This window comes from Zonotrichia albicollis, chromosome 8 (genome assembly GCF_047830755.1).
Source record: "Zonotrichia albicollis isolate bZonAlb1 chromosome 8, bZonAlb1.hap1, whole genome shotgun sequence".
Taxonomy (NCBI): Eukaryota; Metazoa; Chordata; class Aves; order Passeriformes; family Passerellidae; genus Zonotrichia; species Zonotrichia albicollis.
In genome coordinates this window covers 6,721,400-6,735,777 of record NC_133826.1, presented here as the reverse complement: position 1 = coordinate 6,735,777, position 14,378 = coordinate 6,721,400, and the positions used below count along the sequence as shown (strand labels likewise).

General features: G+C 38.5%; 1 protein-coding gene across 1 annotated transcript in view; it reads right to left on the bottom strand.

Annotated features, from left to right (window-relative positions):
* FAF1 (Fas associated factor 1) overlaps window positions 1-14,378 on the bottom strand; it is a 144,100-nt gene that overhangs the window by 103,748 nt on the left and 25,974 nt on the right. The window contains exons 3-6 of the mRNA XM_005482246.4: window positions 9,663-9,709; window positions 6,649-6,857; window positions 3,517-3,608; window positions 3,080-3,168 (exon numbers count right to left, since the gene is read on the bottom strand). Coding sequence (XP_005482303.1) covers window positions 3,080-3,168; window positions 3,517-3,608; window positions 6,649-6,857; window positions 9,663-9,709 — 437 coding nt within the window. The remainder of the gene's footprint in view (window positions 1-3,079; window positions 3,169-3,516; window positions 3,609-6,648; window positions 6,858-9,662; window positions 9,710-14,378) is intronic.

Genomic DNA, 14,378 nt, shown 5'->3' with positions numbered 1-14,378 from the left:
GTTTTCAGTCAGTTCTGGGTTAAGCCCATTCAGTCTGTCACAATAAACTTCAATGCCTTCATGTTGGAATAGGATGTTTCAGACACTGTTCTGCCCCACTATAAAGAACAGACAAAAACTGGATCTTACAGAGCTGAGGCCAGACTGTTCCTTTTAAGAAGGGCATATAGATAAAATATCACATACTGGAATCTCAGGCTTTTCAAATATCACTTTCTGGAGGTATTCAAATCCCAACTATTTATCTCTAGTTCAAAACAGAAGGCATTTGAAGAAAACAACAGATGAACTCCCAGAGCAAGAGGCAAAGTTCCTCAACATCCATTAATAATAGATGTGAGCATGACGCTTTTAAAAATTGTGGGTAACAAACTAATCTGAATAATAACTGACCTAACAGTAGGCAGTAAACAGTGTAACTGGGTTTGGTACATTGCTTCAATTAGATGTGTTTTGATCTGCATTGATGCTTTAATTGGAGGCAAGCCTCCCCTTTCATCTAGAATTTATGATTTCAGGAAGATGATCTAGCCTTCAAATTATCCGTGTTTAAATAGCCACTAATTAGGCACCATTTGCTGTCCCAAAGCTGCCAACTTTTATCTTAAAAATATCCAGAACTAATCTCCACTATGAAACAAATATAAACTATAAAAGGTAACAACTACTTTGATTTTACTGTCAAGTGAAGTTCTTTAAAACCATTAATCCAATAAAAAAGGCTAAGAACTGTTTTTAAACAGTTTGTTGTTATATACTTTACTGCAGTTGCAATAAACAACTCTCTTCAGACTCCAGTTGTCTCTCCAGAATTAAAACATTCAAACTACAATATACAGCAATACCTGGCTAGAAAATGGTGAAATTGGAAATGAAAAAATTAGCAGCTGTAGTGTCTTTTAACTGTTCTTCAAACAGCTGCTAAGGTACAATGGCTTACTGTCCTCACACACAAATACAGTTTGCACATACAGTTCATGTACACCACCTTCTGTTTCAGTGCCATTCTTCCCTCTCTTAATGCTCCTTTTCTTATAATTATTATTTTTACAATTCATATCAGCATTCTTAATTCTTCCACAGACTACACGTTAATGTGCACAAGTACCTTTTAGTAATATACAAAGTACTTTCAGTCCTTAGGAAGGCAGCTACAAATTTCTATTGACTCTCCAAGAATTCCTCTCACCAGCAGAATATTCTCCTATCACCTACAAGGGCAGAAAGCCAAATCCCTCTCCGGACCAGCTGAAATCCGTGCATTTTGCCCCATTCCAAAGGCATCCCTGAGCTCACCGCTCCAGAGCATCTCCCTTGGCAGGCTCAATTCCCGCGCACCCTCTAGCGGCTACCGAGGAAAATTCCCATTTTTCCTGGGAAACAACAAACAGGGCCGCCTTCGGGAAAGGGAAGCACACGGAAGAAAATTGCTAATTACTTTAAAGGAGTATTTTCCATATAACATCATTTCATTTCCAAACCTTCGCAATATTCCCTGACAGCAGACAGAGACGTGGGGGTGCTGCTGGCCAGGGGCTGAACACGAGCCAGGTGTGCCCAGGTGGCCAGGAGGGCCAGGGGCACCTGGATTTTGGCTTAGCAGGAGGGCCAGGGGCACCTGGATTTTATTTTAGCAGGAGAGCCAGTGGTACCTGGATTTTATTTTAGCAGGAGAGCCAGTGGCACCTGGATATCAGCAGGAAGGCACCTGGATTTCAGCAGGAGGGCCAGTGGCACCTGGATTTCAGCAGGAAGGCCAGTGGCACCTGGATTTCAGCAGGAAGGTCAATGGTACCTGGATTTCAGCAGGAGGGACAGTGGCACCTGGATTTCAGCAGGAAGGCCAGTGGCACCTGGATTTCAGCAGGAAGGTCAATGGTACCTGGATTTCAGCAGGAGGGACAGTGGCACCTGGATTTCAGCAGGAAGGCACCTGGATTTCAGCAGGAAGGCCAGTGGCACCTGGATTTTAGCAGGAGCAGTGCAGGACCAGGACCAGCACTGTCCCCTGTGCTGCTGAGGCCACACCTCGGGGACTGTCCCAGCTCTGGGCCCCTCAGCTCTGGAAGGACACGGAGGGGCTGGAGCAGGGCCAGAGATGGGAATGGAGAGATGGGAAAGTCCTGAGGTGACTGAGGGAGCCCAGGCTGTTCCTGGAGAAACCCTTCAGCTCAGGGGGGACATTCTCACTCTCCAAACTCCTCAAAAAAATGAGTCCATCTCCACTGCCATGTCCCACGTGGAAAGATGGGAGGAAATGGCCTTAAATTGCACCACAGCAAGTTCAGATTAGGTATTAGAAAAATATCTTTTGAAAGAGTAGTTAAGCACAGGATAAAGTTGCCCAGGGATGTGGTAGAGTCAGGAAGTGTCCAAGAGATGTCTGGATGTGGCACCTGGGATAGGTTTCAGAGGTGACTATTGTGGGTTGAACTAGATAATCTTGAAGGTCTCTTCCAGCTTTGATGATTCTGTGATTCTGTGACATATGAACACTCACTGCTTACTTCTTGTGTGTTCAAATCAGTAATAAAATATATCCTTCTCAATTCCCAATATCCATCTCAATTCAAGGAAATAAATTCTAATTAATTATTAATGAATAATTAATTTATATTAATTTATATCAATTAATTATTCATCTTATCTACATCTCTTTTAAAAGTACAAGATAAAATAATGTAACAAACATTTCATAAAGAAAATTCTCAACAGATGGGAATGATTTATACAGATTGAGATACATTAAATGGACCAACATAAAGCAGCAACTTATGCAAGGCCAGCACTCATTTCCACAGGGATTTCTGTTAAATGAAAGTCGTCCCATCTGTAAAATTCAGATGTAAAATTCTGTATTACCTAAGAGGTTCATGTACCCCACCAAAGTTTCAAAAATCCAAACAAGCTTCTTTTCATCCCAACAGTCACTAGTGCAGTGAAAATACTTAGCATTTACTGACTTCAGATTCCTACAAATATACACATGGCTTTATAAAAAAACATAAAAAACCCCCACAAAACAACAAAAACAAAAAACCAAACCCATACAAATAGAATTTATGGCCAAAAGACTTACCCAGAATGACTTGAAGAAGGAGGAGGCAGGTCAGGTGTTAGAACATAAAGACTATTATTTTTTGGCAAGTGTAGACTTTTTAAAACAGTCTGAGGGGAGAAAAATCATTATAAATATAAAACATTCACCAATTCTGACTTGGTTTTTTTTTTAATCATAGGTATGTATTTACAGTATCAGCAAATATTTTGTTTCAAGATACAATTCTTGCTACTTTAAAACATCATTTTTGTAGGTAGGCAACATTCTATACAAACCAAACACAAACTGATTTGTCCTGATTTTATTTTGCAATGTTTTAGATTAAGAGTTCTTTGTGTGCCACCCAAGGCATCTGACACTGTTTGAAACTAACAATTCTTGCATTGTAATCCCCACCCACAGATGCTCAGTTTGAAACTGAGTTCAGTTAACTGAAAACACAGTTGAAAACTTACACTATCATCTACATCTCCAGTCTTCCACCCTTTTAACAGCATTTTAGATGCAGGAATCTGAAGTTCATTTTCTAGAATATGTTTGATATCTCCTAGAGAGAAAAACAAAGGAAATATATAAAATATACACATTTACTGCTTTATTTCAAACAGCAGTGAGTTGTACTTAAAAAAACAAGAGCAAGGAAAAATTTACTAAGAGCGGGATTTTCAGTCTAGTTACCCTTGTAACATATTCTTCAAACAGTAAAGGACAAATGAAGCTTAAAAAAAATAATCAGAAGGCATGAATGATTGGAGAATCACACAAAGATTCAATGATTTGGACATATATATTGGTAATTCTATATTCCATATTTATTAGACACACAGCTGTGTGCTATCTGGAGCACCAGACTTAAAGAGGGTGCATATTTCTGATACCAAATTTCATTAGCATTAGTCCAGACCTAAGGAACTGGAATGTTCATACAACTGACTGCTCTGACAGCTTTTCCAATGTTTTGTACATTTTGATGCTCTTCTGCCCCTGTAGTTATTCCAGTCACAGAGTAACTCAGGCTGGAAGGTGTCTCTGGAGCTCATGTGACCCAAACCTAATTCAGCGGTCTAATTAAACCAGTTTAGTCAATGACTTGTCCAACTGGCTCTTGAACATGTCAGGATGGAAGACTGACAACTTTTCTGGCCAACCAATTTCAGTACTTCACCACCCTCACAATAAAAAAAAAATCCTTTTATTCAATGTGAATTTTTGATGTGTCTTTTGCCTCCCATTCTCATGCACCTCCAAGACAAGCCTGGCCCCATCTTTCCATGCAGGCAGCTGCAGACAGAGGTCAGCTCTGTGCCCTTCCCTTTGCTCCCCAGGCTGGGCAAATCCCCATCTCTGAGCCTCTCCTCCTGCTAGCTCAGACTTCCTGCAGGATGTCATCATCTTTCTTCTAGTGAGCACCTCAAAACCCCACACAGTGCTCCACATGCAGTCTGGCAAGAGCTGGATAGAGGGAAATTATGATTTCCTGGGATCCACCTGCTACACTCCTGCCAACAAAGCCTGGGACATGGCAGGTCTTCTTCACTGCAAAAGCTCAATGCTGAAGCACCCAAGATCCCTTTTATTAAATTGTTTTCTAGCCCACCAGCCTTCAACCAGGTATCAGGTGGGGATAACATGGAGTTTTCCTATGCCAGATACAGGACTTCAACTTTATTTTCTTGGAACTTCAGGAGGCTCCTTTTCTCCAGGCTGCCCAGGACCCACTAAACAGCAGCCTTGCCTTCCAGAATATCAGCACCTTCTCTGAGCAGATTAAGATTTATTTTGATCAGTTTTTTATCCAGTTTTTATCTTAACACTATGACTGGAAAAATACAACAGCAGAGTACATCAAAGGCCTTACTAAAGCCACAGTGACATTCTCTCCCCTTGTCAACTGAGCCAGTCATCAAATTGTAAAAGGCAAATAATGCTGACTGATGAGGTACAATTTGCCTTTAGTAAATCCATGCCGGGTGTTCCAAATCCCCTTCTTTTCTCTCCCATGCTCAAAAAGTGCTTCCAGAAAGATTTACTTCATAAACTTCCCACAGACCAAGCTCAGCAATCACCACTGAACACGGGTTCACATTTGCCTTAGCCTTTCCTCTCATGCTGATGTACTTACAGAAACTCTTCTAACCCCTCAGTGGCTTCACCTTCAGCTGAGCTTTGTTCTTCCTAACTCCAAACCTGCACACCTCTGTGCTGCTGCTGGGCAACCCATCACTACTTTACAGCTCTGGCTACTTTGGTTTTGAATTTAGCTCAGCCAGAAATGCTTTTTTCTTCTGTGCTGGCCTTCTGCCATGCTTGCTCCTCTTGCATGTTGGAAGGAACTGCTCCTGTGCTTTGAAGAGGTTGTCCTTGAAGATCAACCAGCTCTCTTGGGCTCCTGTGCCCTCCTGGGCAAGTTCTCATGGGTGAGCAGATCCCCAGAAATGCCAAAAATGTTTTTTCCTCAAGTTCACAGCTGAAGTTCTAGAATTTGCCTTGCTCACTTCTCCCAGGACTTTAAACAAGGCTGCCCTCCATCTTTATATCCCAAAATACAGAAGTTTACACAAACTATCTTCTGCCCTACAGCTTTCAGGTAAAAATCAACTATTAAGAAGTCAATAAGAAAAGAAAAATCATAGCAGTACAGCTGAAAAAATCCGATCTGATGAGATTTTGATGTCCAATTTCCATGGGTGTAACTCAGCACAAAGGAAAACAGAGAACACCCATCGATAATTCAAAGCGATCACCGCTAGGTGGCGCCACCCAACACCAAATCCATTGCTGAAATGACAAATGAGGATCAAAAGTTTCCAAATTTCCAAATTTCACCCCAGACAAAAGGCTGCAGCACGGAAAATTGCTTTCATCAACTATTCCTTCACGTAGCTCCTTATTTGGATCTGTATAAGCTCTTCACTAAAAACAAAAAAGTGAAAATACTTTTCTTCCTTGGCAGAAGTACATTAATTCCCAATTTGGGGAATGTAAAAGTTAACATGCTCTGAAACACTAGCATACTTCTAAAATACTGCTTCAAAATGCATCATTTTTAGGGAAAGACAATAAAACTGACAGAATTAATCTTAATTTGAATTAAAGAGTCAAATAAAAACTGAATTAAAAAGAATGCAATGATGTTCCTCACACCAGGAAGAATTCCTCTAATCTTGTCACTAATCCTGTGCAGAACGAGATGCCATACAGATTCAAAGAGGAAATGCCAAGATCATCCCCTTATTAATAGCTTGCATCTACACTAATCCTATCCCAAATTACATTTTCATGCCTCAACTTAATCATTAATCTCCATTTTGTTTCTGAAGCAAGTTCATAAGAAAACTAGATTTCAAAATAAATATTTGATAGACCACTAACCTTTACCATGGATTAGTGAAATTTTGCTTTTTTTAAAGCTGCAAAGAAATTTGAAAATGGTTAGTAGCTGTGGAGGCTGCATTTTTGGGAGGATCTGTTTTTTTTTTTTCTTTTTGAGAGATTTTGTTCTGGGACTTGGATTTTTGGGGTTGAATCTTTTGTCTTTTTAATAGTTTAACGACAGCAGCTTTCGTTTCATTTTTACAAATCCTTACCAACTGTAGAGCTGTCTTCAAGTACTACATCCACATTTCTGTCTCTGTACTCAACCCTGAAGTCCAGCATTCGAGGTTGTCTTTCCACTATTTGTCTAGATGGCACTACATGGCGAAATGCTGAGGAGGAGGAAGGAGCTGAGGAAGCTGCAGCAGAGTGACTGCTGGGGCCATAGGCTGGTCCATGCAGGGTCTCCACACCGTACTCACTGAAAGACAGGCAAATAAAATTATGTCAACAGAACAGCTTGGCATGTCTAGCCAGAAGTTAGGGAAGCAAAATGACAGTATTATTCACTTACTACAGTCCAGCACAAACCTCTTGAATTATTGCTGTTGGATCTGAGAAAAATGTTTATTAAAAATAAATTCTGTATTAGCAATTTTAACCTTTCAGGGCTCAGGAGCACTGTTTGTCACTATTGGTGACAAACATTTTAAATCCACTGTGTAATTAATACCAGAATTATCTTGAGGAGAGGGATTGTTTCCTGTTCCAGGAGTGTTGTGGCCATATAAAAATTGGCACCATGGCAACGACCAGCTTTCTACATCATTGGGCTAGTATCCAGTGGAAATGAGAATAAGAAATACAGCTCAAAATTCTGCACCCAGATAGGTATTTTCTCACACCAAACTAGTGAGAAACAAGTCAGATATGAAAATATGAAAATAGATACACATTTAAGGTAAATAAATTAAGATAATGAGGCATGTGTTTAAAAAGAAAACACCTAGAAGTACAACAGCAATGCAATGCTGAATTCTAGCTTGCCTTGAAGTTCAAAATCCTGCAAGGCTCCTGGAGGTTCATATAAGGATGTCTCCATACCTGACTCAAAGATACCCACAGCATTACAGGTCAGAATAAACTGGAATATCCTCACTACCCAGAAGCACTTCATCTACCCCAGTGAGCCTCTCCACATAACTGGGATTGGAAACAAGTGTAACAAAACATGACATTTCAGGAATATCACTCCAGGCAAAAAAAAAAAAAAAAAAAAAAAAAAAAAAAAAAAAAAAAAAAAAACAACACTATGATGTAGAGAATTCAAATTTGGAAGGCAAGAAACTTCATCAGGTAAGCAGTTACAGAATCTCATGGTGGATTTCAGAAATGCTGCAAAAAACTTGTCTCATTTCTATTCTTTATCTGAACTTATTTGAAAAATTCCTTCTGTTCTCTAGATACCAGGAGGTTCTCAGTGGAAATGCTTCATAGAGCAAGTCAAATCTGTCATCTAGAGGAGGTCTGAACTTTAGAAAGTGCAAATGTGGATGGCATGCATGTCACAGAAGTGCAACAGTACTCAGCTATTGCAAATCCCATCATTGTGCCTTTCACATTTGAAACAGAAAAACATGTTATGCTTGTAAAACAAGGGGCTCCTTCACTTCTCACATCAGCATGCTCAGAAGGATGAATGCCCAGCTACAAAGACCCACACTCTCAGACCTATGGCTCAAAAGTCAAAGGCCCACGTCAGAGCTCTAAGGAGCACAGGAAACAGTCTAATTTTCAGTATTTAAAAAAGTATAAATACCAAGTGATATGTTATTTTCTTCAACCTGGTGGACAAATATGAATTAAGTACAATTAAGTAACAATTCTGTTAGTAGACCCAAGGAGCAATGAATATCCCAGTTCTCAGGACTGGATTACAAAACAAGCAGCTGAATTATACAACAAAGTGTACTTTTTTCTCTTCAATAAATTAACTTGTTTCAAGTCCAGTTGCATTAATTCTATTTGATTCCATCACAAAAGGCATCCTACATATCTGACTAGCAATCTCCAATAGAACATAAAAAGCCCCACATCAGTAAAATAAGCCTTATCTGAAAACCACTGGAAAGCAGGTTTCTAAATCTTCTGAGCCTCCCTTTAAACCACTTCCACTGGAAGAATACAAAACAAGACAAAAACAAAGTAACAAAAATACCCATTTGAAACACATTTGGCTATCTAATAATTTCTAAAAATTAATAAATTACTGCAAAAGAAAATGTAGGTGGGCAGTGGACCACCTTGTGATTGAAGACAGGCATTAACTACTCTAACTATTCCCCAGCTTCTTTTACCCAAACAAACATTCTGTGATTTTGGATAGAAATGCCTTGAGGTCACAATTTATATGCAGAAAGAGTTCTCCCCAACCAAGACTTGATCTCACATGGACTAAACAGGCCTTACAGTAAATATATATTTAGTAACTTTACTGGGAAAATACTTTTATCCTCAATCAAAACCTGACTCTGTTGAATTAGGAAGTATTGACAGGGAAGTCAAACATCACTTTACCTATATTATGTATCTTATTTCATCATTGAAAATTTTTAAATAGTACATTAAGTATTTTTTCTGAACAAATTTTTAAACACTGTTTTACTGTCTCTCTCAGGTAGCTTAATTCCTGATCTGCTGTTTTCAATTGCCTCATCAGCACTTAAAAGATCAAATTTCAGTGAGTTCAAGATATCCAAGCATCAGAATGCAAGCCAAAATTTAATTCAGGAGCTGAAAGAAAATCAGTAAAACTACTTTTAGACAGGAGCAACCTTACTTTATCTATCACAGTTTCTGCTGCCTGTAATTCAATTTAAAAAGAAAAACAAAAAAAAAAAACCACAAGTACAAATGGTTTTGGTCAGAAATAGGGAAGCATGGAATATCAATACCTTTATAAATGCATAAGGAAAAAGAAATACTTAGCCAGAAGCATACCAACACACAGTCTTTGTAAAGAGACAGCCCTGCAGAGAATGACCCAACCACCAGTGAAAATAAAATAAAAGTTAACTATTTTGAACAGATGTTTGAGCTAGTCCTCTATCAGTATGGGAAAAACTGAATGTTAAATCAGCTTTGCCAGGAATAGAATTTGTGGCTCCAGAAACAGCTTTAAAAGGAGAATTATGTCATCTTCTTAGGATTCAGGAAGGAAAAAAAAAAAAGTAACTGTTACCCAGCATCATTCTCTGCATGTACTACTCCAGTCCTCTGTGCTTACCTTTGTAGAATGCCATTTTCTTGTGGTATAACACCATTTATAGCTGCCTGAAAAGAGAAAACCAATGTTGAGTCAAGCATGCAGAACAAAAATACATCAGAACTTTTATAATATGTTTTGAAAAGTGATTAGCTTGCTTCAAAACATGCCCTAAAACACTCTCTATTTAGTGAACATTCTTGGTCAACAATATTATCATTATGGGATCTACATAAAATAAAAACCATACCCATGCAAACCATAATACAGAAATACATAAAATAAAAACCAGACCCAAGTGAACCAAACCCACTTTTAATATCCATCCTCATATATCAGATACACCTGACCTGCTGGCCAGAACAGCAGGTGAATGAGTGCCTGGTCCCCAGGGAAGAAAGGAAAAATGATGTTTAGCAGTTCCCTGGTACGCAGGAGGACAAAGTCACCCCCTGTGATTGAACTACTGACAGTCGTCATCTATCAACACCATTTGTACAAACTGACATTAAAAAAATGTAGCTTAAGTAAGTGCTTAATAAACACAAAAATAGATGCAATCAAGATTTAAATGCTATGGTTTCTTTTTCTCTGAATAGATAAACACGACTTTTTAAAAATTTCCATTAATAGTTAAGGCTACATGAAGTCAGAATGTTTTATTGCTGAACTCAGCTAAGTTACTGTGATACTGCAATAAGATTTATCCTGCATTTAGAAACAATATTACATTAATAATTATTTAAAAAGCAGAGAAGGAAAAGGTCAGAGGTACCCATAAGCTACAGCAACAACCCATGAGGCTGTATCAAATTACAGCAAAAACAAAGTTCCCTACCAGATCAGGTTTTAAATCAGTTTATCCACTGTGCATGGTAATAATCAGTGGTTTCTTTCTAACAATGTGTCTCATTTATCATCCTTGTGGTTTTTGCAGTCATACACAGCTCTTGATGGTGTTCATCTAATAAACCTCCAGGAAAGAGTAGGAGGTTTTGGTTTATTCGGGTTTTTCTGGATTGGCTTCTCCCTCCCATACTCTTCAGCAATATACATTTAATTCATGTCAGTCAACAGATAAAGTTGGCTGAGAGACAAAATTATCCTTTATTTTGCATCTGTAAGATACAGAGAGCAAACACAGGTTTTGTACCACAGAACCTACACTAATAATGATCTGCTGGTGCAACAAAATTCTCTTTACTTCAGGAAAAGAAGCTGCTTCAGCTGTGAAGAAATACAGCAATGTGGAATTTTCACACTTCTGTCAAAACTCTGTCTCAGAGGATTAAATCAGCTCAAACTTCTTCTGAGCCTAGTTAGAGGGGTTAAATACAATAGAGGCTTCAAGCTATTTTCTTTTAAACTGAATAACTCACTTGTTCATATATGCCCAGTTTTGTAAACTTGATGACATTTAAGGGGCACAGGAGTAAGAAAAAACAGCAGAAGCATTATGTGCTTTTTTGATGGAAAGACCTCTATTAACCACACTGTAAAACTGAAGAGTCCAGACACTGTTTGTTAAGCAAGATGGAAGACTAAAATAATGTAGACAGCAAATGGTAGCAGTGCACATGTACATACTGCATAAATATTAAATATCCATGTTCTAACAAGACAGCTATAAGTAGACCCTGCAAAGAAAAAAAGAAAAAGGAACAACCATCTGCTTTAGAATTTCATTGGGAGAAGGTTGTGACTATAAAAAAAAAAAAAAATTAAAACAAGAACACGTTACTAAGGCAAGATCTGCTCCAGGCTGTTCCTCCCCAGTGTCAGCCCCCTTTGAGAAAGGCTCACATCTCTATGGTTATGCAAACATTTCAAGATATTCCATTTTTTTGTCTCTCCAAACAGGGATCTTTGATCACCAAAACCACCCTGTGTGGCTAATTTACAGTAATTAAAAATGTGTGCTACTCTCGAAACAATTTTAAAAACCAGTGCATTAAATCTATTTATGGGTTATTGATATAAAGAAGCCATGTCTGGATCAGAAAGCTTTTTCAGCTCCTGATAACCTGCTGCTAGAGCGATGCCAGGGGAGCAGCACTCTGTGCTCTCACACTGCATATCCACGCGTGCCCCTGCTGGATCCAGGGTACCACAGCTGGCTAATGCTATCACTATTTAAACAGTGAAGTTCACTTAAATGGAAATTTACAGGGGCTTCAGAAGATTTTTCCCAAAGCCAAGAATCCTAGGTGCTTCTCAGTGCTATCCATACACTAATTATGCCATAGCATTGTCCCATCCTGAAAAAGAATAATTCCTGTTTTGATGACGGCCTTCAAACAACTACCAGGCCCACAATTTATTTCAAAAAATTATAAACTGAATGTAGCTCTTCTTGATTTATACATTTTGTTTAAGGATATCAATCATATAGCCAGGAATTGGAACAGCTTATTTAAAAATTCATTAAGTGCTGCATAACCTGACCTAATTGGACCTGCTTTGGGCCAGAGAGACATCCAGAAACAACCTCCAGTCTCAAGCACATGTGACTCCACCATCCAACTGTACAGGTTATCTTGATAAACATACTGTGAACCCTGGGATTTTTTTAAATGAAAAGGATGTCAAGAATGTGACATAACACTGGACTGACAAGTTCCCATTAAAAGGTTCAAAGTAACCATATTTTTGGTGGGTTTTTTTCAGCAGCATGCTTCCAGGTTACAGTATTGAAATATATTCAATCCAATGTTTTTGTTTCTCAGAAAGATAGGGAAAAATAAAGCAACAGGGTTAATGAAATGTTACCAAATGTATTAAAAGTTTGGGCAACATAAAAAAATCCACGGTATTCTGAAATTATTTATGTACCTGAAGAACACTGCGAAACAGAATGAAATTCAGAAAACTTTTCCTCCGAGGAATATTAACTTAACCAGATTAGTCAGTTCTGATTAATTGTGACTACCTTTAATCAGTACAAAACAGTATTAGAAAGAAAACCAGGAATCCTAATTCCTTAACCACCTATTGAAACAACATCAATGACTTCCTTCAAAATACACAATTTTCAGTGCTAACCACTGAAAAACAATGAAGCACATCTGAGTGACTGTCATCCCAGGGTCCTATGAATAATGTGGGTTTATAAATAGCACAAATATTCATCTCACAAGTTGTAAATACTCAGTGATTTCCACAAAGTTTGAAGATGGACTGGATTTACCAATTATATTATTTAAAAGCAGAAGTCTACATACACTGATTGAATATTCAAATGAGGCAAGGGGTTCCTTCCTCATGACAAACTACAGATGGGAGGTAGTTTTTAAATTTCCAGAATTTAAGAGGAGTATTTAGATTATTAAGAGTTAAAGGCAGTTCCAGGCAAAAGAGCGGTTAAAGGCTTTTGCAATGGGTGAGGAGGGAGCTTTTCCTCAGTGGCCACCTCGTGTTCCTCCCCTCTCCTTCCCAGCCTCCACAGCACACCATGGTTTTGGCTGGCAGATACAGACCCCTGAAAATCTCTCCTTTGGAAGCTCCAGCCCATTATTTAAAAGCAGAAGTCACCCCAGTAAAGAACAAAAGGTTTCACAAAGCACAAAACAAGATCAACTCTCCAAACAGGGCACCATAAAACACATCCATCAGCAGAAGGAGAAAGCAAGGTGGAGCAGCTGGAAGAACAATCCTTTCAGAGCAGGAGATGTAAATAACCTGCACACCTGAGAGATGCTCGAGTTTCACTGGGATGAATAACCAAACCAGCTCAACACAACCAGCAGAAGCTGCTCCCAGAAAATTCCAAAAGCCTTATTTAGGTTTGACTGCACTCAGCAAGTGAGACCACTTGGGCCCACTTAGCAAAGCCCTCGCAGAGCTTTACATTTGTTTAGGTAAAAACTGAGGAGGTTTACATTAAACAAACACAGTACACAAATGAGACCTCCAGACAGGGTAATAGGAACTGTCACAGTAAATGATCCAAACCCCAAAGGTGTCCAAACAAATGGCATCAAGTGCTCCAGGAAGCCACGGGGAATTATAATGGAGTAACTTGCTCATGGGGCATTTTGTTCCAACCCCCCAATTTTCTGACACAGTCAGATTTACAGTGTTAGCAAATTTGTCATGTATTCAACTTAAGGCAATAGCCTTATAAACCACACATTCAATTATTTCTGTGAAACTCAGTAAAAGCTTTTTTGATGAGAGGATTCATTTATTATGACTTCCAAAAATCTATAGTCTCCTCCAGATGCTACAGACTGATTTTATTTTCAGTTTAACACGTCTGACAAGCTAAAAAACCAAAGTTCTGTATTTTGTCTCTTTACTACTCATTTTGCCTCTCCTTCCTATTTATACACTTAGTATCTTCTCGATAAAAAACGATTTCTCTGACATCACAAATGCATAAAGTTTACCCCATGCTGTTTTCTACATTAACAGAAGCAAAGACAGAAAGAGGTGTTAGCCACTTGTAGGACAGAATTTAAAATTATAATCAAAAAATCAGGCAATTTGTTGTTTCATACTCAGAACAATGAAAAACTTGTTCTAATCTTTGACTCTTTCAGCATTCAATCTAAGATTTATTTTTCTGATTGTTTAAGTGAATATAATACCAAAACTTACATCCAAAACCTCACTACAGAGGGTGAGATGACACACAAGACAAACATACTGTGGTTTTGAGTTCTGCAGAATTAAAAAAACTCTAGTTGTTATATTTTGGAAATGTTAGCCTGTATTCATCTGTGCTTGAGGATCACT